The 21917-nt window shown below is 38.5% G+C and overlaps 1 protein-coding gene and 1 pseudogene across 50 annotated transcripts in view; both read left to right on the forward strand.

Moving 5' to 3' along the window:
* The window catches only part of ANK2 (ankyrin 2), a 689273-nt gene that overhangs the window by 631993 nt on the left and 35363 nt on the right, over nucleotides 1-21917 (forward strand). For 37 of the 50 annotated variants that reach the window (XM_067036535.1, XM_067036514.1, XM_067036521.1 and 34 more), the window contains 9 exons: nucleotides 6450-6674; nucleotides 8361-8459; nucleotides 9450-9604; nucleotides 12132-12343; nucleotides 12648-12852; nucleotides 14985-15081; nucleotides 17800-18028; nucleotides 18862-18987; nucleotides 21771-21893. In XM_067036535.1, coding sequence (XP_066892636.1) covers nucleotides 6450-6674; nucleotides 8361-8459; nucleotides 9450-9604; nucleotides 12132-12343; nucleotides 12648-12852; nucleotides 14985-15081; nucleotides 17800-18028; nucleotides 18862-18987; nucleotides 21771-21893 — 1471 coding nt within the window. The remainder of the gene's footprint in view (nucleotides 1-6449; nucleotides 6675-8360; nucleotides 8460-9449; nucleotides 9605-12131; nucleotides 12344-12647; nucleotides 12853-14984; nucleotides 15082-17799; nucleotides 18029-18861; nucleotides 18988-21770; nucleotides 21894-21917) is intronic. The other 13 variants (XM_067036530.1, XM_067036531.1, XM_059066592.2 and 10 more) reach the window with 1 other exon arrangement.
* LOC131758794 (ER membrane protein complex subunit 3 pseudogene) lies at nucleotides 3365-4258 on the forward strand (annotated as a pseudogene).

Genomic DNA, 21917 nt, shown 5'->3' on the forward strand with positions numbered 1-21917 from the left:
AGTTCCGGGTTCACTGTAGGTATTTAATAAACGTTAGTTTCTCTGTTTATTTTTTAGGTATTATACTATAATTTTTAAGACATTCCAAATATATAAAATCATATGGGTGCCAGGAAAGGAAAATGATGGGAACAAGCATTTATTGAATTCTATGTGCTTTACCCGGACATGATTTAACCCTCACTCTGCCCTTAAGTGGTGGTATGATTATCCTTCATTGACGGATGAGGCTTCAGTCAGTGCTCACAAACAGTGGGGCTGAGCTTTAATCCATATATGATACCCCTGTGCATACTTAATTACATGTTTTTGCTTCAACTCCTTTCATCTCCAACTGTTTATAGGCATTATCTTATCCCATTTTTAATCTGAAAATATGAGAAAATCGTATTTACTTAATCAAACCTTGTATGTGAACTGATTCATCTCATGATTCCCTCCTTTCCAACCTTTCACTTTTTCCTATGGTACCAAAAGAAGTAAAATGGTCTTTTATAATCTGCTTTTTGAAATTTTTTTTAAAATAAATTTATTTCATTTATTTATTTTTGGCTGCTTTGGGTCTTCGTTGCTGTGCGAGGGCTTTCTCTAGTTGTGGCGAGCGGGGGCTACTCTTCGTAGTGGTGCATGGGCTTCTCATTGCAGTGGCTTCTCTTGTTGAGGAGCACGGGCTCTAGGCGCGCGGGCTTCAGTAATTGTGGCACGCAGGCTCAGTAGTTGTGGCTCGCGGGCTCTGGAGCACAGGCTCAGTATTTGTGGCGTATGGGCTTAGTTGTTCCACGGCATGTGGTGTCTTCCCAGACCAGGACTCGAACCCGTGTCCCCTGCATTGTCAGGCAGATTCTTAACCACTGTGCCACCAGGGACGTCCCTTGAAATTGTTTTATACATCACAAAATAACTATCCACTAATTCTACTACCTATCCAAATAGTGACACCTTTTGATTCTGATCTTTTTAAATGAAAATGCTCAAATGCTAACCCAATTTTATATTACAAACTATTGGGATTAATGATTAGCATGTTGACTTTTATCTAAAAGATTTTTCATCAGCACTAGACATAAATTTGAATCATTATTTCTCTTATTCCCTCTTATTTGAAGAAAAGACTTCTTTTGGTATAGAGTTCTACATAGTCAGCTTTTTAATTAGTTGTTTATTCTGCAGTTACATTATTTGAGTCTGATTGGCTTGGGGTATTTTCTTGCTGAATTTGCAAACATTTTTATTCATTTTTACCATCAGTATTTAGCTCTTTCATGACTTCCAATGCTTTTGTTTCTTTCTTGATATCCTTCTGATTTACTTTCCCCTCCATCTCCCTCCCTCCCTCCCCACCCCTTTCTTTGTCTCTTTCTTTCTCTTTCTGTCTCTCTCGTCAAAGAATTCCCTCAGTAGAGCTTCTTGCTTTTTGTTACTCTGTTGCATTTCCTTTAGTTATTTGATAAAGACACAAAAACTTGTTTTCATTGGAAATTTAATTTTTCTTTTCTCTGAATTATTCACACTGGTACCTAATTTTTTCCAATTTGCTTTGTGTTCCAGTGCAGCACTTAAATATAATTTTCCAGATCTGTGATGACACCAAGACACATATAGTTAAATTTATCTACTTGCAGCTCCGGTCTTTAAGTTCTTTTATTTTCCAATCTTTGGTCTTTCTTCATCCTCTATCAAGGGAAATAAATATATCGGGTCTCTCATTTTGGAGCAGGAACATACCTATAGAGGAATATTTAACATTGAGGTCGGTCCTTCTCAACTGTTTTGCTATTTTATGAGCTGAAATATGAGTGTTGTAATTTGAATGAGGTCTGACTGGATTGTTTGTCCAGGGACCAGAGAATTAAATAACCTTCTACTTTAGGCTTCTTCTCAATTAGAAATAAATATATACAGCTTCTCACAACTTACCATTTTCACTCTTCCATTCATTCACTGTTCAACAATTATTTATTAACTACCTACTATGTGCTCTATTTACATTGTGCTAGGCACTGGGGGGACACAGGAAGAAATATGGAGAACAAGGTCACTGCCATTGTGACACTGATACGGCTTCTATATATGGTTTAATTCATTTCTCATTGACCAGGAAAGTAAGTGATTCTGGGTGAGTGAAACCATCATGTGACACTTGGGGCTTAGACTGTGAGCAGCTTGGCAGCAGCAACTATGTGTTTACTTTCTGTATTCTCACTCAGTTCCTAGCAGGGTACCTGGCACTTACTAGGAGGGTAACAAATTGTTGCATGAAAAGGGGCGTGGAAATTATGGAGTAAATGAGAACAAAAGAGAATTTTTAAAAGATCAGTCAATGACACAAAATCAGAGAAAGTAATCAAACCTATAGTTACTTTAACATTGTTTCAGCCAAGAACGTAGCTACTTCAGTTCATTCCTTAGAGCAGCAGTCTCTTAACGTTTTTGGCACCAGGGACCAGTTTCATGGAAGACAGTTTTTCCACAGACAGTGGTCAGGGGGATGGTTTGGGGATGATTCAAGAGCATTACATTTATTGTGCCCTTTATTTCTATTGTTATTACCCTGTAATATATAATGAAATAATTATACAACTCACCATAATGCTGACAGGAGGCGGAGCTCAGGCAGTAATGCGAGTGATGGGGAGCGGCTGTAAATACAGATGAAGCTTCACTCATTTGCCCGCCACTCACCTCCTGCTGTGCGGCCTGGTTCCTAACAAGCCATGGACAGATACCCGTTCATGGCCCGGGGGTTGGGGACCCCTGCCTTAGAGAATGCACCTCTAGAAGATGTTCTAAATGGGGATGTTATATAGGCCCTAAGCCATCACTGGAATAAACATAGTGGAAATAGAACAGCATGTAACATGAATTGGAAAATTCCCTAAATGCCTTCAAATGGTACAAATAGTATTGAAGATTGATCATATTAAGCAGATGTATCATACTTCCTTAGTAGTTTGAGTCCCTGTTCTTCACCAGTGCTGCTAGTATTCAAAAGATGAAACAAAATCAGAGAAAGTAGAGAACGTCAGAAATATAGCAATGAGTTTGGAACAGCACTGGTTGAAACTTAAGTCACTTTTTTCTAGTTTTGATGAAAATCAACATATCATAGTCAAAAGAAAATAGTAAAATGGAAAAGGAACCTTTATAGTCATCTAGAAGCGTTACCAGTTCTTTCATTCTTTTGAGCAATAGTGCATTTTAAAAAGCAAATAGAAAATAATTTTTTAAGAATTCCTACTTAGTGGGTGGCCTGGTGGCCTGGCGGTGGGAAGGGCGCAAGGGCCGAGGCTGTGGTTTTGTCCCAGGCTCACCTGGCTGGGGGTTGTAAGAAGTCCCAGAGGCGAACTTGATGAGGAGCCCCGTAGCCCACGCCCCCGTGAAGATCAAGCCAGCTACAGCCGGCCAGGAGCCGGCTCTCTGTGAAAATGGCGGGGCCGGAGCTGCCGCTCGACTCCAACATCTGCCTCTGGGTGGTCTTGCCATCATCATCATCACCTTCGTCATGGGCATGATTTGCCACTACATGTCCATCCTGCTGCAGAGTGACAAGAAGCTCACCCAGGAACAAGTCTCCGACAGTCAAGTCCTAATTCGAAGCAGAGTCCTCAGGGAAAATGGAAAATACATTCCCAAACGGTCTTTCCTGACATGAAAATATTACTTCAACAACCCAGAGGACGGGTTTTTTGAAAACACTAAAAGGAAGGTTGTGCCTCCTTCTCCTATGACTGATCCCACTATGCTCACCAACGTGATGAAAGGCAATGTCACAAATGTCCTCCCTATGACTCTTATTGGTGGATGGATCAACGTGACATTTTCAGCCTTTGTCATAACCAAGGTCCTGTTTCCACTGACCCTCTGTTTTAAGCCTATGCTACAGCAAGAAATTGAACTACTCACATTAGATGCCTCCTGGGTGAGTTCTGCATCCTGGTATTTCCTCAATGTCTTTGGGCTTTGGAGCATTTACTCTGTGATTTTGGGCCAAGATAATGCTGCCGGCCAGTCATGGCTAATGCAGGAACAGATGGCTGGAGCAGCCATGGCCATGTCCGCAGACAACAGTAAAGCTTTTAAGACAGAGTGGGAAGCTTTGGAGCTGACGGACCACCAGTGGGCACTAGATGGTGTCAGAAAGGAGCTCATGGGCAAAGACCTCCACTTCGAAGGCATGTTCAAAAAGGAATTACAGACTTCTATTTTTTTGAAGACGAAGCAGGGGTTAGCTGTGTCAGGAACTCGGAGTAGCGGCTAACCTTGTAACTTTTGTTTTGAGCTGGAGCCTCTCGGAATAAAAACGGGGATGCATGAGCCGGCGGGTGTGCAGCAAGGATTGTTCTTGTCTGAGCCGGGTTCCCCTTTATGTTTGAAACCGGAGGAGACATTAGGAGCGTGTGCTAGGTGACTTACCCAGAAACAGCTATTTTTGAAATATTTTAAATTTTCCTTCTGGTGACTCTAGTAATAAAAGTAAGAGAGAGGGGGGAACTCAAGCTAGTGATAATATACAAAACTTAGCAAAAATTCAGAAATTTCAGAAAAAGTGTTGTCAGTTAAACCTAATTATTATGTACACTCATTCTGAATTCTAAACCACAGTAGACTCCTGTTTTCTTGGGATCCAAAAAAAAAAAAGAATTCCTACTTAAACGCTAGTAATAAGAAAAGCAGCCAACATTTTCTCATTGTGATTTGATAAAGACCAGAAATAGCCACACTTCAGGATTTAACTGTTGATTATACTCCCCAGTTTGTGCCCCATACTAAAAACTTAGAGGACCGACTATGAATTGGTAGGTCTAGACCGGCTCCTGAATATGGGAAGAAGTGTGTTGCCTCTTCTCATGGTCTCATCCTGCACGATCTGCTTCAGACAGGCACTCTGGGCTCCTTCACATCCATTTGTATTACTAGCAACAGGGGTTCTGTTTAAGCATGCTTAATGAGTTGTGTTCTGCTACGAAGAGGATGCTAAGGTATTTTTCCTTCACTTATCTAAAAATAACATAAATGTATTGTGTTTCTGTCCCATAACTTACTTTGATGAAACACCTTTGAAATGTTTTACATGTTGTCATGGATGCAATATCTAGGGGTGATAAATCTGGTATAGTTCTGTGCTGGTTAAGCTATCAGTAGATCCATAATACACCTATATGGTGCTTTCCTCTTTCTGTTTTGGTATAAAAAGCTTGCAAATGCAAGGAGAATTGGGAAAGACAGTAATGTTATTTGTGTAAGGGTGTGCACACTGTGTGTGTCTTTGTGTATATGTGTATGACCATCAGATTGCCTGGTTTAATTTTTGGTCCTTGACAAAGTGCGTGCTTCCAAGGCTTTAATGAATGTTACACTAACATAGTGAGAAGAACTCAAACTAAGCTGCAGAAACAGCCCAAAGGAAACAACTTCAAAGTTAAGACAAACCCTTTCTCTTGGTACACTTAAAATATTAACAAACCAAGTCACCTTGGATCATTATTCCCCTATTCACAAGTAATTAGCTTGGCAAAAAAGGAGCAAAATTAATAGAGATGCCTTTACATTTCTAAATTACTACCTATGACTTTCCATATTCAATTTATTATAATTTGGGGAAAGTCATGATGCACAGATATCCTCCATTAGCATGAGCCCAGGTTTTCCCACTTCAAAACCCAGAATAGAGGGTATTTATAATCTTTGTTTCCTATCTACCCCTTGAATTAGAATGGTATAGCAGAGAGAGTTCTACGTAAGAAGTGAAAAAGTGCATTTTAACTAGTAAATTGGTTCTATCCAAAACATTTGATTATTTTGCTTTTCCTCTTTTTTTTTAGAATGTAATGAGTTAAAAACCTGCATCCTGGGTAAGACAATGTTGGAGCAGGTTGCATGAACATGGGTTTGATCTTGGGAGAAGGCCTGTGAATTTTTTTAAGTCATAGAATTATACTAAAATGATCTGGACAAGATGTAATTTTTAAGAGTCAAGTTGAGTTTACTTAGAAAAGCTGCAATTTAGTTTTTCTTCTCTGCTCTATCCTTATATTATTTCAAAATCTGGATTTTTCAGGACACACATAGAAGGAAGCAAAAGTATTTGCACTTATAACAAAAGGAAACTCATCAAGATTCTTTATGTAATTTCATTCTACTTTCTAATCAATTGGATATATTTTTAATTTACAATTTATATTTAATATTACCATTATCAAAAAAAAAGTAGGACTCTTCTTTAGTTACAGATCAAAAAATCCAAAAATTAAAACAACAACCAAACTAAAATAAAGGCATTGGTATAAAGTAAAATAACTTTTAAGGGCAAATTTTTGGCCACCATGCATATAAATAAAAAAGACATGTTTTAAGAACAGAGCATTATGGAAAAAATAATAACTTGGCAAAGCTCGTTTATCTGCCATTGATATTTCTAAACACATCTAATCTTCTATTTTAATTCTTAGTTTCCTGGTTAGTTTTATGGTGGACGCCCGAGGTGGTGCAATGCGAGGATGCAGACACAATGGGCTCCGCATCATCATTCCGCCTCGGAAATGTACTGCCCCAACCCGTGTCACCTGCCGACTGGTCAAACGCCACAGGCTGGCGACAATGCCTCCAATGGTGGAAGGAGAAGGCCTGGCCAGTCGCCTGATTGAAGTCGGACCTTCGGGTGCTCAGTTCCTTGGGTAAGGGTTTCTGATAAACCTCCCACTTAGTCACCGATGAGCTTGTGTCCTCCACATGAAATCACTAGGATGGAATGGAAAAAGGTACGTCAAAACATTTTGAAAGAAGATTGGCCCCTATGAAATTTTTTTAAGAATTGGAAGTAATGCCTCAATGCTTGACTCCACTTAAATGCCTCTTATTTTAAGGCATTAATGGGTTAAACATTCAGGTTAACTATTACTCTTTGTCTTTGAATGTGATACTAGATGCTAGACTTCCAATATGAATAGTCATGTTTTGGTCGATGGTAGGTATTTTTTTAAATCTGAGATTTAAGGGGTGAAGTCATAGAGAAAAAAATACAGTTGGCCCTTGAACAGCACAGGGGTGCTGACCCCCAGAGTTGCTGACCCTCCACGCAGTCAAAACTTTGCACACACCTTAGAGTCGGCCTGTGTGGTCCTGTAATATTTGCTATTGAAAAAAATCAGGGCATAAGTGGACCTGCTTAGTCGTTCAAGGGTCAACTGTACTAGTCTATTCCAAATATAAAGTCTTGTATAGTTACAAAACAGAATCATTATCTTCACTTTGGAGAGCAGTGTTCTTTATAGAGCATCCAAAAATTTAGTCTATGTGATTTGTCTTTTCTGTTGTCAGAATTGCTACCTTGAGTCTTATAATTATACTGGCATTTTATTTAGGCACAGTGTTCATTAAGAGGACCAAATCAAGAATAACTTTCACCATGCTCATTTTAGCAATTTTGAGCAGAAATAAACATTTCTTCTTTCTTCTGTTTGTTTGTATGGCTGCTATTATATTAAGTGGTATCTCGGTTTGCCAAGAAGTGAGTAGCTACTGCTGAAAACTGACAAAACGATGAAGTTTTGGAGGGGGACAAGTTTCAAAATATTTTGAAACAAATCAATTGTATTTAAGTCTTGTCATATCAACTCTTTGTGCTCAAAAACTGGGAGAAAATCCTATTAATCATGAGCTCTTGCTTTGCCAGTGTCATACTGGGGAGAGGATTTCTTGCTTTAGAACTCAGGAAATGTTCTAAAGCCTTGCAATTTGGAGCAAACTGTTAACAGCTTGCTCCAAATTATGTTCGGACATGAAAAGGGGTGTGTCTGTATTTCCCAACTATGGAAGCCACCCCCCCATGTCCTCCTATCAGACAGACCAGAGATTTAGAAGGAGCCTGTGAAGTTCTGGGTTGCATCAGAAGATGCCATTATGGTTGGAATAATCCCCCAGTGGTTCCTTTCATTCTGTATATACCAGGTCCTTTCCCCTCCCTCACGTGCAGGTAGTTGTAGGCTTTTTAATACTCATCACGTCTGTTGAGGAATATCCATGAAAACTTCTGGCCTCACTATGGAGTCAGAGTTTTTACTATATCCCCAACAGCTCTGTCTTTCCAGTGGAGCATATTTTTTTCTTTTTTGGCTCATGCCCTGGCGGTGAACCTAAGTAGGGACAGATCCCACCCCCACGCTCCCTCCTTCCAAGCGCCTCCATTGTACACTCTGGGTCTCTGTTCTTGCTCTTTGTGACCAATGGAGGGGGCAGAACCAAATGCAGTGTGAAACCAAACTTCACCCTGTTCATCAGCTGGTGACGCTGGGGTTCTGTGGAAAACAACACCTGAAGCTTACTTATGTTCTTTCTTTCACTGCTGCTTTGGATGTACTCAGTAAACTTCACCTGCCAACGGCTCCTCCCCCACTTAATGAGGGAGAAAGTTTGGTCAGCCGCATCCTTCAGCTGGGGCCTCCTGGAACCAAATTCCTTGGGTAGGAGTGACTTAAAACAAATTGATGGCTGCTGGCCCCCATTCTTCTCCTTCTTCTGCAATATGATTTCTCTTTTTGTCATTGTGCCCATGACATGTCCCTCTCTATGATTTAAATTCTGTATAACCTATCTTTAGTGGACCATTTCTGACCCTTGTGGTATGTGACTTTTATTTTCGAGTGATGTTTTTCTATCTTTTCCCTTAAAGTGCTGTGACCTTCATTTTCGTTTAAAGCATGAGATCTGCCTAGTTGTACTATGTGCTAGTTATGATGTGATTATGATAAATTTGGAGTCTGTATCAAAGCAACCTGGACTGAAAAATCAAAAGTCTCTCTAAATTTTGAGAGCGACCTAAAAACAGTAGGGCAGTGCATGTTCTGGATCCTGAATATAATAGGCATTGGACACAAATTGGGCTGCCAGCTGAGGTGCTTGATTAGGGCCACACTGTGTGCACATGCCTATTGTTTCCTTGAATGGAGAAAATATAAGGAAACAAATCCCATGAGTGCATGTCTTTCTAGTTACCAAGTAGTTGACTTTTCTGACATCTCCTCATTTACAGCACATCAAATTACGCAGCGTATGAGCCATTTTCCCTCTTAAACCATTTTGTCATTTTGTACCTTGTAGAAAACGTTTTAAGAGATTGGCACACCTCATAGATATGCATGTACATTTCTTTTGGTTAAATGTGTTATCCTTACATTTATCAAAGGAGAAGTTCCAGAATGCCACATGCACTCACAGAGAAACGTCATTGGCTTAAGGTAGCAACATGGCCCTGAGGATTGATGCCTCTGAGGTGAAGTGCTAGCTACCGTGGGACCATTTGCTAGCCTCAGGGCTTCAGAGGATGGCCCACTAGGTCCCTGTCCCCAGAAAGAGAAGAATTCCAGGTCACTTTGCAACAGACAGGGTCAAGGTGCTTGTCTCGCTATTGGTTAGCTCCTGTCCACACTGAATGTTCTGCCTTACTGTGTCAGGCCTGTGATCGTGGAGATCCCTCATTTTGCTGCCCTTCGAGGAAAAGAGAGGGAACTGGTTGTCCTGCGCAGTGAGAATGGGGACAGCTGGAAAGAGCATTACTGCGAATACACTGAAGACGAACTGAATGAAATCCTTAATGGCATGGATGAAGGTACTTCATATTAAAGGTTTTAAAAGAACTCTGAAGTGAAAGCATGATAATGATGCGTTTCTTTATGTCCTACGGGCGTGTGTGTGTTTGTGTTGCCTAATCCAGCTTGGGTCTGCTTTCCCTTGCACAGTAAAGCCAATCTACTGATCCTGGGTTGTGGTGAAGGTAAGTGTGGCATTTATTGCAGGTACCAAACAAGGAGTCTTGGTCTTTTGAGCATTAGCTGCCCAGACCCCTTGTTTGGCACCTGCAATAAACGCCACAATTTCCTTCACCACAACCTGGTGTCAGTAGATTGGCTCTACTGCGCAAGGGTAAGCAGACCCAAGTTTGGTTTAGTAACAAATGTGTCCCTTTGTTATTTTACCACAGCAAGTATTCTGGTATGTTCCAGTGGTGATGCATTGAGTATACAATATATTTGTCTAGTCTTACTTTTGTTACATTTGGGAAAATAAAATCATTAATAGTAAATACCTCATTTTAATAAAGAGATACAGCCCATCTCTATCTTTAGTGCAGACTTTTCTAAAACGTGAGATAGAATAGGTATTTTTGTTTCATAACAAAATGAACTGATACTGGATAAATCCATGATTTTAAAAAATGCCTAACTTGAACGTTTAGATATTTAAGACACTGATAAAAAGTGTTAAGCTTTTCTGTAGGAAAACCTACATATAAATATTACTACTGCATTATAGGATAATATAATTTTTAACTTTCTATTAAGGAGATAGGAAAATTAAGTTCACTCACACTTTATATATAATTTGAACAGGGAGTTAGTTAAGGTTGAATTTCATATACAAACCTACACATATAGTTAAGGAACTTATTTTTCATTAGGGCTTTAATCTCTGTAAATCACAAATCCAGCTTAGGCCATTTAGCCCCAGGTTGAAATATCTTAGTTTGACTAGAGGGAGGTGGCTCATTCTTAGGCCTCCCAAGGTTACACAGAAATGAGGTCTCTCAGTCCTGATAACTGCAGATATGTTGCACTTTATGTAACTACACAAAGAGGGCAAGTTCTTTGCCTAAGTGCCAAGAGCCTACCAAAGTTTGCACAGAGGTAGACACACAGCTGTGTGGCTGTTTGTCAAGTTTTATCAGTCTTCCAGGACCACCGGCTGTAGCTTCAGGTATGGCTCACAAATAGTAAAGTGTAGCCTGACAGCAGCTGCTCTAACATTTCTTTCTGCACCCTGCTGAGGTTGAATAAGAAGAGAGGCCAGGCTTACCCTATCCAAGAGGTGGATGGAAGAGGAAATTATGCCTTCTAGATGTGTAGGTCAGCATCTTCCACGCAAGATGAAAAGATCAGGATTCTTACTGATAAGGCTTGTTCTGTGCAGTATTTAGCTGCTTCTACTCCTTGAAACCATTTCTTTTGCTTGCATTTAGTTTAGGATATTTCCATCTGAAGTATTTACCTGTCATTAACACTGCCATCTTGTCCTTGGATCGGGACCCACTCTTATAACTTTTTACATATGTAAAAGGCTCATTTTAAAACAGAGAATCGGATTTGTATATTTTTATGTTCATTATGTGTGGTAACCTGTTCTTTTATAAGTATAAGCTAGAATTTGCCAATGCATCGATCTTCAATCATGAATGATCAGATCCTGGGACTTCTGACTTTTGCTATCTAGTTATATTCAATAGTTAAGAAAAACATGATTGCTGTTCCTGCCTCTATAAGAATTGTAAATGATTTCTAAAAATGAATAAAGTTCCATAATCCCTTAAAATTCAGTGATCCACTTAGTTCAAATTTTCAGCATTTTAAACCAGTCAGATTTATTGTATTGCCCTACATATCTAACTAATACAATTTATAAAGAGCCCATTATCCCATTCTCCTGATGTTAGATGATCTGTTTGGTAAGTTAATGGTTTCAGGAGAATATTGAAACCCTGAATTTATAGTCACTGATTTTTTTTTTAATATCCAGAGTGATTATCTCAGAGACAACCATGCCACTGGAATGAACGCACAAACACGAATCTTACCCTTCCAAGACAGATTTTATTCCTGCACTGCTCCCCTGAGGACTGAAAGGGCCATATTACTTCTTAAAACCACAATAACTGGTTTTTGAGCTAAACTTTGAAATTTGCAAAGAAAAGGAGCCCATAACAAATTTCCTCTCCATCATGTTGAGCCGAGAATAGAACAGGTTCATTTTCATTCCAGGTTTGCCCTCAAACCCCCTCATTTACAAAGGCAGCCCTGCAATACCACATCTGGAACTAGATGCTTTTCTTTCACAGTGCCCTGGAAAGACCTAGTTTCCACAAAGAGAGAAAATGTGCCAGCTAAATGCTGACAAGTCTTGAAAGATTGCAGTCGTTTTTCTGGTGTTGTTAGGATAGCCTTACTTTAAAATTTTTCCTATTATTTAAAAAAGGAAGTGTTTTGTTACAACACCTGTTCACTATTAACTATGCCAGTGAGTCTGCTAGAATGCTTTCAGAAGGAAATCCTTGCTATATGAAGAAGGGTCATTTCTTGTCTCAGTGCTGGATAGCCCGGAAGACCTAGAAAAGAAACGGATCTGCCGCATCATCACCCGTGACTTCCCACAGTACTTTGCAGTGGTGTCTCGCATCAAACAGGACAGCAACCTGATTGGCCCAGAGGGAGGCGTGCTGAGCAGCACAGTGGTACCCCAGGTGCAGGCCGTCTTCCCAGAGGGGGCACTAACCAAGCGGATCCGTGTAGGCCTACAGGTATGCCCACACCAAGAGGAGAGTTAACCGAACGTGGATTTTATTCCAGTGATTAAAAATCAACTTTTCACATGGGAATTAAATGGTTAAAGAATCAAATTATTCCTGGGTGAGCAAAAGCTGCCCTAGGAGATCATATGTCTCGTAAAGTTTTAGATGAGCATTTGGTAACAGTAGTAAACTTTCAGTTGCCATATTTGAAGCCAGAAAACTAAGTTATGAAATAAAGAGCAATGCATTAAGAAATTTGACATGGAATATAATGATATATTGTTTATTTTATTTTATTTTTTTCTTTTAAAAGGCTCAACCTATGCACGGTGAGTTGGTTAAGAAGATCCTAGGCAACAAAGCTACCTTCAGCCCTATAGTCACTTTGGAACCTAGAAGAAGAAAATTTCACAAGCCAATTACCATGACCATTCCTGTCCCCAAAGCTTCAAGTGATGTCATGTTGAATGGTTTTGGGGGAGATGCACCAACCTTAAGATTACTATGCAGCATCACAGGTGAGTCTCACATGTGACTACTGTAGTAGAAAGTTCTGAAAGAGGAAACTTAGATTGTCGTAAATATTAAATTACTTTGGTCCTAAGATGCCTGCAAGGTTATATGCATCAATTCAGGAAAGGCACTCTAACCTAGGGGAAAGGAAATGAACTAATATTTACTAAATAAAGCCTGTATGCGAAACCTTCAGACACTTCATATACATTGTTGTTTTTATCTCCACAGTAGCCCTGTGAGGAAACTTTAATCCTATTTTGCTGAAAAGGAAACCAAGATTGAGAGAAGTTCTATAACTTGCCTGAGATTATACCGTAAATATCTAGCAGAGTCGAGATTCAAAGCCAAGCCCATATTCCTCAAAACCCAAGCTTTAAGCCTTCTTTGAAGACATCCTTCTAAACCTGTTGAAAAATAAATAATATCTTGAATAATTATACCCAATAATTCAAACTTTTCTGTCCAGGGATTGGTTATGTCTTTATCATTGATCTGCTGAACTAACTTTGGAAAAACGAAATGAAGGTTTTTAATGATGAACTGAATTTGGGGCTTTTCAATTGGAAGTTATAATAGCTTTCAGTCGGCTACCAAACTCCAGAAAGACATTCCCAGAATATTGGTTGTTTCTGCCAATAATACCACCGCAAATAGTGAGAGGTAGAAAATCCACATAAGTAACCTGTGTTAGAACTACATAATTTGGCTGATAATTTCCCTAATTAACAATAACTACATGGTCTTGGCTTTCAGTAAATATTCATACTGTTGTCAGTAGGAATAATGACTATCTCTGCTTGCTTAAGTATTGTTAGAATTTTTTTTTCATTTGTCCTTCATATTAGCAGAAACGTTTACCCTTTTTTTAATTCTTTCATTCTTCCTTCTTATTAATGTTTTTTTCTGTACTCTTAATAGCGAATCATTGAGACTTTACCGCATAAGTTTAATAATATGACATAATTTTAAAGTACATGGACTAAAATGAGAGTAGTGAGAAATCATATGCTTCACCTATAGCTTCTTCCCAATTACTCATTTCTGGTTATTACATAGCATTCCTGGGTATCTTTCCCATACTTTTTGGTCCATGTGTATATGATTAACCTTCCTACAATGTGCAGTGTAATAGCGTGGATGCAAAACAAGTCAGGTAGAAAAATGTCCGTGGCACATCCTGCCCTTATAGATGATAAAATGAAGATACCACACGGGCCTATGCACCATCTGATCTAGTTATTTCAGCCCTCTGTCTTTGGATGGATTTGTAGTAAACAATTTCTTTACTTTATCTATTAATTTTTACAAATATGTTAACCTAGGTGTTTGGATTTTTGTGTTTTGCTCTGTTATATTTTATGATTCTGCTCACAGTGTATATTTTAGAGGCCTCCAAGAATAAGTTTCCATGACCTTTGTTTGATGACTCATTCCCTTTAAGAAACCCTAGTCAAAATTTGTTTTCATCTCAAACATATATTCCTCCTGCAGTGCTTGAAGACAATTTTGTCCTATCTATGCCAACTTAATTTCTCAGTAGAAATAAAAGTCAGCGTCACCCTCCATAGTGATTTGTCTGTGTACAGAGGTCATCCTTTGGCATTCAGTCATTTGCTCATTCACTTTGCAGTATTTATTGAGCTCTTAATATTTTCCGAGCACTTTTTTGCCAGCCTTCAATTGCAAATTAGAGGAAATTCTCTTTCTTGAAAATACTTGCATAAAATACGAAGTTAAAGAAAAAAGAATATTTGGATTTTTGCTTTAACAAAGCATTCAGCTCCTTGGTTGGTTGGTCAAAGGATCTTTCAAAATCATCAATTGTGTATAATTCAAAATTATCTTCAGAGCCTCGCAATTACAATAAAAGCTTTAGAATGTCAGGCAGAGAATAGAGCACCTAGTAATTTGAAGCAGTTATTCAAATGACCTCCCTTAAATTTAGTTCTGTGAAGTGTGGTGTTTGCTGTTTGTTTTCAGTGTATCATTTTTTAGCATACAGTTTTTAGTCATTTTTCTTCCAGTGTGTCATCTTGAAGGGTGAGTGAACATAGCCAGAACCACAAAGACTTTATTTTACAATACAGGGTCTGGAGTTTTGCCTAATTTTTTTTCAACAATCATATTATTTCAGGTGGAACCACCCCTGCTCAGTGGGAAGATATTACAGGAACTACGCCATTAACATTTGTCAATGAATGTGTTTCCTTTACAACCAATGTGTCTGCCAGGTATGGTTATACTGCACAGAAAAACCTGCTGTGAAATTGTGTGCCCCCGCTGTCTTTTATTTTGTTCCTTACATTCTTTAAAAGTCATTTTTTGGGGTATGGTTTTAAATATGGCCTGCATTTACCTTCATATTATAAACTAGACCTGCCAGCAAATGTAACAGTGATAATGCAATAACAAAGCACAGCCAGTCAGATTAAAATCTAAAGAAAATAAATGATTGTTGGCTATTACTGTATGACCCAGACTCTGGTTTTAGCAGCCACTGCTGATTTTTCCAGTCCCAAAGGTCTTAGGAATGATAGATTTCCTGTTGTCAACAAAATAGCCTGAACTACTTTTTCCAACAGAATGATAACCAAAACACAAAGCATATCATGGTTTGCTTAAACAGTTCAGAGGTTCCGGTGATGCTTATGCATCATAGCACATTTACGTATTGCCCACTTATGTATCCCACATCTTTAAAAAGCTTAAGCTATTTAGTTTTATTGCATGTGTATACACTAACTCAGCTTATTAATATGAGTCCTCATTTGCATGATCATTAATGGATTGCCAAGCATTTTCCCTTTTATTTAATTTGATTACTACAACACCTTTGCAACTTAAGAAGGGCAAGAAGCATTATGTCCATTTTACAGATGAGAAAACTGAAGTTGAGAGTGGTTAAAGCTTAAATTCTTATTCGGGGGGGAAAAAAGATAGATGCATGAATAACAGTGCACAGCAATAGCTGGGTGTGGTGACACATGTTTATAGTTCGAGCCACCCAGGGGGCTCAACTTTGAGTCTCCGGTTCTGTGTGTCAGTGTGCCCTGCCACTCAGGCATCCACGCTCTAATGCCAGAAAATGACAAGTTCTGAATGGAATGGTACAAAAGAGGTACTAAAAGAATTCCGAGGTGAGTGTTTGCATCAGGGTGGTCACAGAGGATGTCTGAGAAGAGGTGACTCCTGAGATAGGTAGGAACCTAACAGGCAGATATATAAGAGTGGAAAAGACAGTGACATGACCCAAGATGCAGAAGGGCATTGGGGGCTGGCAACCACGGAGTCTGTAATTCAGCAATAATGCCGCAATGTTGGTTAACAACGTTATTTACAGAAGGCCTTGTAGGATAGACCAAGAAATCATGAGTTATTATGTTATTGTATTAATAATTTAAGTTTTTCAGACAATTGAAGGAGCAGTAAATAAAGTATAGTTCAATCAGTATAAAGAGGAAGGTAATATTGAGTGCCTGCCGAGAGCCAGGAACTGTGCTGAACCTTCAACACACTAAAGTTAAATGAAATAGGCCAGACCCAAAAGGACAGGTATTGCATGTAAATGAGGTACCTAGAACAGGCACATTCGTAGAGACGGAAAGTTTAATAGAGGTTACCAGGGGCTGAGGTGAAGGGGGAAATTTGAAGTGATTGTTTAATGGGTACGGTGTTTCTGTTTGGGATGGTGAAGAAGTTCTGGAAATGGAAAGTGGTCATATTGCACAGTATTGTAAACGTACTTAATGCCAATGAATCGCACCCTTAAGAATGGTTAAAATGGTAAATTTTACATTACGTATAGTTTATCACAATTAAAAAGAAGAAGAAGAGAGATGGGTCAGGAACTGAAGGAAAGAAAGGCTAAGAAGATAAGGAAATCTCAGAATACCTAAAGATTATGGGCAATGAGTTGGGAGGAGGGTGATCATAGATGGAGAAACGTTTCAAAGTAAGAGGATGTGGAATAAATCTTTGAAGCGTATGAATAACAAATTGAGAGAATGGCCGTCTCATCGTCTCTGCTTTCTCAGTGAAGTTACCTTTCTGAGGGTCTGAGGTGAGAGGGAAGGTCCAGGGGTCTCATAAAGCTTTAGCACCACTACTGTACTGAATAAAATGGTATCTGAGGAAGAAGTTGCCAAAATATGTCGCAGATTTAGCTGAGGCTAGAAATCATAAATTAGTCACAAAGCTAGTAAGTTCTTCTATTAATTGTATTAAGCAATACTTAGGAGTTCTGAAGCAAAAGCAGATTTTCTTTAAGTGGCTGGGTTGATCCAACTTTGGTGACTGTGAGTCCTTTGGAAAAGAATGATGGAATGAGGAAGAAAGCCAGGTAGATTTTGGTGAAAAGAGTTTCAGGAAATGAAGAACAGTAGGGGGCAATCATGGAAAATAGAAACTCATCCAGTAAGATACTTGACATAATGTCCAATACTGGGCTTATACCACTGAAGGATTCTAAACACTGAAACTATATTTCAGGAGATCGAATACTAGGAAGAGTTTCCAAGGGACAAAATTACAAACACAGTATTTAATAGTTGACCTTAAACACCTGGTACCTCTTTTTCTCTTCCCCTCACCTGCTGCCTCCTTCCCATCTATCCTCCTACCTTTCCTCCCTTCCCTATCTTTCCTTCCCTTCCTTTTTACTTCCTCTTATTATCTCCCTTTCTTTCTCCCTTCTTTTTTCAAGAAGCATTTAATGATTACTTTGATCATACTGAAGGAACTGACTTGGTTTTCGTGCAGTTGGCCTTCCTTATTCATAGTCGTGGAGTCCACTGATACAGAGGGCTGACTGTATTCCACCATTTTAAATAAGGGACTTGAGCATCTGTGGATCTTGGTGTCTGCGGAGTTCCAGGAACCAGTCCTCCATATATACCGATGGCTAACTGTACGTTACATTTCAGATAACAGACCTTATTTTATTTTTATAGGTTCTGGCTGATAGATTGTCGACAAATCCAGGAGTCCGTTACCTTTGCATCACAAGTGTATAGAGAAATTATTTGTGTACCATATATGGCCAAATTTGTAGTGTTTGCCAAATCACATGACCCCATTGAAGCCAGGTTGAGGTGTTTCTGCATGACTGATGATAAAGTGGATAAGACGCTGGAACAACAAGAAAACTTTGCTGAGGTGGCCAGAAGCAGGGATGTGGAGGTACTGTATTTGAAAAACCAATTTTTGTTAATATGTCGTTTATACCTTTATTAATAAATTATATTTAAAATAGTATACCATAAATAGAGACATCCAAAAAAAAAGACCAGTCGACGTCTTGATCAGTTAGAAGGTCAAGGTCTAAAATCAGCCATTTTTAGCCAGTTTGGACCTATTCAATTGGGATAGTCTCAGTGTATGTGAGGAGGTAAAAGGACTCTTAAATATTATTGTGGGAAAAATTATATGTCACTGATAAATTCAAAGTATGTAAATGAATATAGCAATTTATATGTTTTTATCTTTCCTTGTTATTATTTTTTGAGGTGAATATTTTTTTGATTTCTTTTTTTTCTTATTATTCTTTAATAGTGAAGAAAACAGTCCAGGAAGTATATACTTTGTATAAATGTGGAAGTGTGATATCCAGGGCTTTTCTACATTACTTTTTCTTATTTCAGAATTTTCCATCATTGTGGGCCTTTGGATATTGAACTCAAGTAACATGACTCATTGTGAAGTCAAAAAGAAATTTAAATTTAGGATTTAAAGATATATTGGTTTGCGAAGGTAACATGTTTGAGGATTAGAAATGAGACCATTAACATCAAATGCCACTATGCATTTGAAGATTCCCATTACTCGTAAGAAGAGGGAGTGCTGGTACATGCTTTGTCATAGATAAGACCAAATGTCAGTCAGGAGTTTAAAGATTATTGTATGCACATTTTAAGAATTTTAATGTTCCAGGTAATACCACCACTTCTTCATGTAAATAACAAGTAAAAATTGCAGCTATTATATTCTGTGTTGTTTTTCTCTATTTCCACCAGGTATTAGAAGGAAAACCCATCTATGTTGATTGTTTTGGCAACCTGGTGCCATTAACCAAGAGTGGCCAACATCATATATTCAGTTTTTTTGCCTTCAAAGAAAACAGACTTCCTCTCTTTGTCAAGGTAATATATACATGGAACTTGGTAATGCATTTAATTCAAGATCAAGTAAAACTTTGACTCCCTTTAGTAGAAGAAAATATTTGCTTTTCAGTCATTTCCAGTGATATTTTTAAACCATTTCTGTAAAATTTTCAAGTCCTAGAAAACAAACCATTTTTTAAAATTTCAAATTCAACCTTAATTTTTAGTTATAGACTATGTTTAAGTCTAAGAATGAGGGACAAATAGCCAATTCATTAATTAGAAAAACTGGCCATTCTTTTCCAGATTTTAAGGGAAGTCTCTCTCTCTCTCTCTCTTTTTTTTTTTTAACTATTATTTCTTTTAAATATTTGTGCTTAAATTTTTAAAACATGTGATTTCACAATTGTAGAGACCAAAAGAGTTCTTAGTGACAAATTTTTGCAATAAAAAGCTCTCACAAGACCCAGGATCTTGCTTAATCTATTAAGAGATTATCCCAGATAGAGCTATAGACTGGATATACTTTCATAAATTCATTCAACAAACATTTATGGAGACACTTCAGTGTACCATAAATTTGTTGTCCCTCTTTAGGAATATTAATCCACGTTAGGAATTTGGCAGTAACATATACAAGTTTTATCCTAGATTCCCAGTTCTAAAGAGAGAAAAATGGATATGAGTGAGAGATTCGTGAAATTGAAGTAATAATTCTATTTAAGTTTTAATAAGTCTGTTAAGTTTTCTCAAGATCTCTACTGCAGGCTTTCATCGTGCCATTTCTGGTTCAGTTGTTTTGCCTGATTAAAGAAAGGCTCTTACAGATCACACATTAAGCACTAACTGCTGAGGGGCAATGGATCCATTTAACACAAACAGCTGTATAATTGTGCTAATATTTGATATTATTGATGTGCAAAAGTCATTTTATAACCAACACAATACAAAAACAGGAAAACGACTTAAATAAACATTTCTCCAAACAAGATATACAAAGGGCCAATAAGCACATGAACATATGCTCAACAGCTTAAGTAAATTCAAACTAAAACCACAGTGAGATCCCACTCCATACCCTTTAGGTTGGCTATTATCAAAAAACAAACAGACAAACAGAAAATAACAAATGTTGGTAAGGATGTGGAGAAATTGGGATCCTGATGCATTGATTGCTGGTGGGAATGTAAAATGGTGCAGCCACTGTGGAAAACAGTATGGCAGTTCCTCAAAAACTTAAGCATAGAATTAGCATATGATCCAGCAATTCCTGAAGAATTGAAAGCAGGGACTCGGTTACTTGCAATGTTCATAGCAGCATCTTCCCAGTAGTCAAAAGGTGGAAACATCCCAAATACCCATCCACAGATGAGTGGATAAACAAAATGTGGTATATGCATACAATGGAGTATTATTCAACCTTAAAATGAGTGAAATTAGCCAGACACAAAAGACAAATATTGTATGTTCCTTCCCACTTATATGAAGTACCTAGAGTAGTCAAATGCAGAGTCAGAAAATAGAATGGTGGTTACCAGGGGATTGGGGAAGGAAGGAATGGGAAGTTAATGGAAACGGTTTCAGTTTGTGAAAGTGAAAACATTCTGAAGATGCATGGTGGTAATAGTTACACAACAGTGTGAATGTACTTAATGCTACTAAACTGTTCATGTAAAAATGGTTGAAATGGGGCTTCCCTGGTGGCGCAGTGGTTGAGAGTCCGCCCGCAGATGCATGGGACACGGGTTCGTGCCCCGGTCCAGGAAGATCCCACATGCTGCAGAGCGGCTGGGCCCGTGAGCCATGGCCGCTGCGCCTGCGCCTCCGGAGCCTGTGCTCCGCAACGGAAGAGGCCACAACAATGAGAGGCCCGCGTACCGAAAAAAAAAAAAAAGGTTGAAATGATGTTTTATGTATAATTTTTTTTAAAATAATGATATGGTATTTCTTATTTCTTTTGGAAAGTACCTTTTCTTTTTTAAAACTTTAATTATTTTTATTTATTTGTGGCTGCATTGGGTCTTCGTTGCTGTGCATGGGCACTACTCTTCATTGCAGTGCACAGGCTTCTCATCGTGGTGGCTTCTTTTGTTGCTAAGCATGGGCTCTATGCACATGGGCTTCAGCAGTTGCGGCACGTGGGCTCAGTAGTTGTGGGCCCGTGGACTCCAGAGCACAGGCTCAGTAGTTGTGGTATACGGGCTTAGTTGCTCCATGGCATGTGGGATCTTCCCGGACCAGGGATCGAACCCGTGTCCCCTGCATTGGCAGGCGGATTCTTAACCACTGCGCCACCAGGGAAGTCCTATGTATAATTTAACACAAATTTTTAAAAAGAACGAAATTCTGATATATGTTGCAACGTGAATGTATAACTCTACCTATACGAGGCACTTAGAAGGGGCAAATTTATAGCAACAGAAGGTTGAATAGAGGTTACTAGGTGCTGGGGGAGGAGTAGAATAGGGAATTACTGCTTAATGGGTACAGAGTTGCTCTTTGGGATGATGGAAAATTCTGCATAGTAGTGATGATTGCACAACTTTGTGAATGTGCTTCATGACACTGAATTGTATGCTTGAAAATGGTAAGTGTATAAACAAAAATGGTAAATTTTATGTTATGTATATTTTACCACATTTTTTTAAGCTAAATGATTTTTTTTAACTATTCTAAATGATAATAGGAAAAGGAAAAAGGAACACCTCCAAATCCTTATTTAACATTATCTAACGATTTTTCCTGATTCTTTTGAGTATCATCTCATTAAAATAAATAGTGTGCATCATATGGGTAAAGCATGTATGCCTTTCTTGTTCAAGGTACGTGATACAACTCAGGAACCTTGCGGACGACTATCATTTATGAAAGAGCCAAAATCTACAAGAGGCCTGGTGCATCAAGCTATTTGCAACTTAAACATCACCCTGCCAATTTATGCGAAGGTATTGTAATCTGCTGTAGTGCAA

The sequence above is a fragment of the Kogia breviceps genome, chromosome 6 (genome assembly GCF_026419965.1).
Source record: "Kogia breviceps isolate mKogBre1 chromosome 6, mKogBre1 haplotype 1, whole genome shotgun sequence".
Taxonomy (NCBI): Eukaryota; Metazoa; Chordata; class Mammalia; order Artiodactyla; family Physeteridae; genus Kogia; species Kogia breviceps.